Source organism: Capricornis sumatraensis, chromosome X (genome assembly GCF_032405125.1).
Source record: "Capricornis sumatraensis isolate serow.1 chromosome X, serow.2, whole genome shotgun sequence".
In the NCBI taxonomy this organism is placed as follows: domain Eukaryota; kingdom Metazoa; phylum Chordata; class Mammalia; order Artiodactyla; family Bovidae; genus Capricornis; species Capricornis sumatraensis.
The window spans coordinates 123656-126543 of NC_091092.1; the positions used below are offsets into that span (position 1 = coordinate 123656).

The following is a 2888-nucleotide window of genomic DNA, read 5'->3' on the forward strand; positions in this document are numbered from 1 at the left end:
CCTTTTGTAAGAGGAAGTTAATGTTTAGTAATTAATGTTTTAAAATCTTATTTTATTTGGAAATGACCCAGCTATTTAATAAATATAAATTTAGTTTAGTACAACTCTAGAAATTAAGTTATCCCCAATCCTAAGAGATTATTTTAGATTATAATAACAGGTTATAATAATAGATTATTCTATTAAAAATATAATTATTTTTAAAAGAGTTTATCTAAAAGTTTTTATCTCATTTATATATTTATATATAAAGAGTTACCTTTTTGTTGACAAATTCAGTTTACATTAAACCAAGGCATAATAAAAGTATTATATAATGTTGATGACTTAAGACAGGTCTTAATTATATTAGCAAACAATTACATTTAATGTATATTTAAATAAACATTATATATATTTAATAGTTTTCAGTTCACGTGAATTTGAATTTAAATAGAGCTCATTAACTTCATATTATCTAAAAACAAAGCTGGTATATCGATGGCAACACTGCCAGATGTTGAGGGTTTCAGGTAAAAGATGGAATTTGCCCCAGGTTTTTGTTGAAGGGGACCTGGAGGGGTCTCTGCTTGGAGTTTTCCAGAATAGGCTTTCTTTCAATTTCAGATTTAGACTTACAATCTTTGGCCCAATGCATTCCTCTACGGTAGCGAGGGCAGATTTTTGGAGGTTTTTTATTTTTATATATTTTTCTTCATTTTCCTTTTTTTTTAAAGCTTACTTAGGGCCATCCCTTTTTAAACGGTTCTTGTTTCCACATGTAAAGCATCCTTTATTTCCCTTTCTTAACGCAGCAGCTATTGTTTCAGCTGCCATTTGCATGTTTTTGAGTTTCTAATCCTAGATTGCGACAAGCCTTCAAATAATCAATAATAGTCCCTTTCTCACTAATTGGAGCAATAGATTTTTGACATTCCTGATTTGCATTATCATAAGCAAGTGATTTCTCTAGTTGCCTTTTGGCTTCTTCTCCAAATACAGTACGGGAAATAGCAGTTTCTAATCTAGCTAAAAAATTAGCATACATTTCGTTAGATCCCTGAACTTTAAATAAGTGATTCTCTGCTCTTAAGGAGATACCCCTCATCCAAGGTAGGGAACAGCAGCTGTGCTTTGCTGGAGCAGCCATGAAGAGATACCCCATGCCAAGGTAAGAGAAACCCAAGTAAGATGGTAGGTGTTGCAAGAGGGCATCAGAGGGCAGACACACAAACCATACTCACAGAAAACTAGTCAATCTAATCACACTAGGACCACAGCCTTTTCTAACTCAATGAAACCAAGCCATGCCTTCAGGGCAACCCAAGATGGGCGGGTCATGGTGGAGAGGTCTGACAGAATGTGGTCCACTGGAGAAGGGAATGGCAAGCCACTTCACTATTCTTGCCTTGAGAACCCCATGAACAGTAGGAAAAGGCAAAATGATAGGATACCAAAGGAGGAACTCCCCAGGTCATTAAGTGCCCAATATGCTACTGGAGATCAGTGGAGAAATAACTCCAGAAAGAATGAAGGGATGGAGCCAAAGCAAAAACAATACCCAGTTGTGGATGTGACTGGTGATAGAAGCAAGATCCGATGCTGTGAAGAGCAATATTGCCTAGGAACCTGGAATGTCAGGTCCATGAATCAAGGCAAATTGGAAGTGGTCAAACAAGAGATGGCAAGGGTGAATGTTGACATTCTAGGAATCAGCGAACTAAAATGGACTGGAATGGGTGAATTTAACTCAGATGACCATTACATCTACTACTGCGGGCAGGAATTTCTCAGAAGAAATGGAGTAGCTATCATGGTCAACAAAAGAGTCCGAAATGCAGTACTTGGATGCAATCTCAAAAACGACAGAATGATCTCTGTTTGTCTCCAAGGCAAACCATTCAATATCAGAGTTATCCAAGTCTATACCCCAACCAGTAATACTGAAGAAACTGAAGCTGAATGGTTTTATGAAGACCTACAAGATCTTTTAGAAGTAACACCCAAAAAAGATGTCCTTTTCATTATAGGGGACTGGAATCCAAAAGTAGGAAGTCAAGAAACACCTGGAGTAACAGGCAAATTTGGCCTTGGAATGTGGAATGAAGCAGGGCAAAGACTAATAGAGTTTTGCCAAGAAAATGCACTGGTCATAGCAAACACCCTCTTCCAACAACACAAGAGAAGACTCTACACATGGACATCACCAGATGGTCAACACCGAAATCAGATTGATTATATTCTTTGCAGCCAAAGATGGAGAAGCTCTATACAGTCAACAAAAACAAGACCAGGAGCTGACTGTGGCTCAGATCATGAGCTCCTTATTGCCAAATTCAGACTTAAATTGAAGAAGGTAGGGAAAACTGCTAGACCATTCAGGTATGACCTAAACCAAATCCCTTATGATTATACAGTGGAAGTTAGAAATAGATTTAAGGGCCTAGATCTGATAGATAGAGTGCCTGATGAACTATGGAATGAGGTTCGTGACATTGTACAGGAGACAGGGATCAAGACCACCCCCATGGAAAAGAAATGCAAAAAAGCAAAATGGCTGTCTGGGGAGGCCTTACAAATAGCTGTGAAAAGAAGAGAGGCGAAAAGCAAAGGACAAAAGGAAAGATATAAGCATCTGAATGCAGAGTTCCAGAGAATAGCAAGAAGAGATAAGAAAGCCTTCTTCAGTGATCAATGCAAAGAAATAGAGGAAAACAACAGAATGGGAAAGACTAGAGATCTCTTCAAGAAAATTAGAGATACCAGGGAACATTTCGTGCAAGGATGGGGTTGATAAAGGACAGAAATGTTCTGGACCTAACAGAAGCAAAAGATATTAAGAAGAGGTGGCAAGCATACACAGAAGAACTGTACAAAAAATATCTTCACAACCCAGATAATCATGATGG

At 37.7% G+C, this 2888-nt stretch overlaps 1 protein-coding gene across 1 annotated transcript; it reads left to right on the forward strand.

The window, feature by feature from the left end:
* Positions 1-1471: 1471 nt before the first annotated feature.
* Positions 1472-2353, forward strand: LOC138071515 (craniofacial development protein 2-like; the record flags this gene model as incomplete). The annotated part of the gene is made up of 1 exon (XM_068963042.1): positions 1472-2353. A coding segment is annotated over one exon (882 nt), but the record flags the coding sequence as incomplete, so codon positions are not given.
* Positions 2354-2888: the final 535 nt, after the last annotated feature.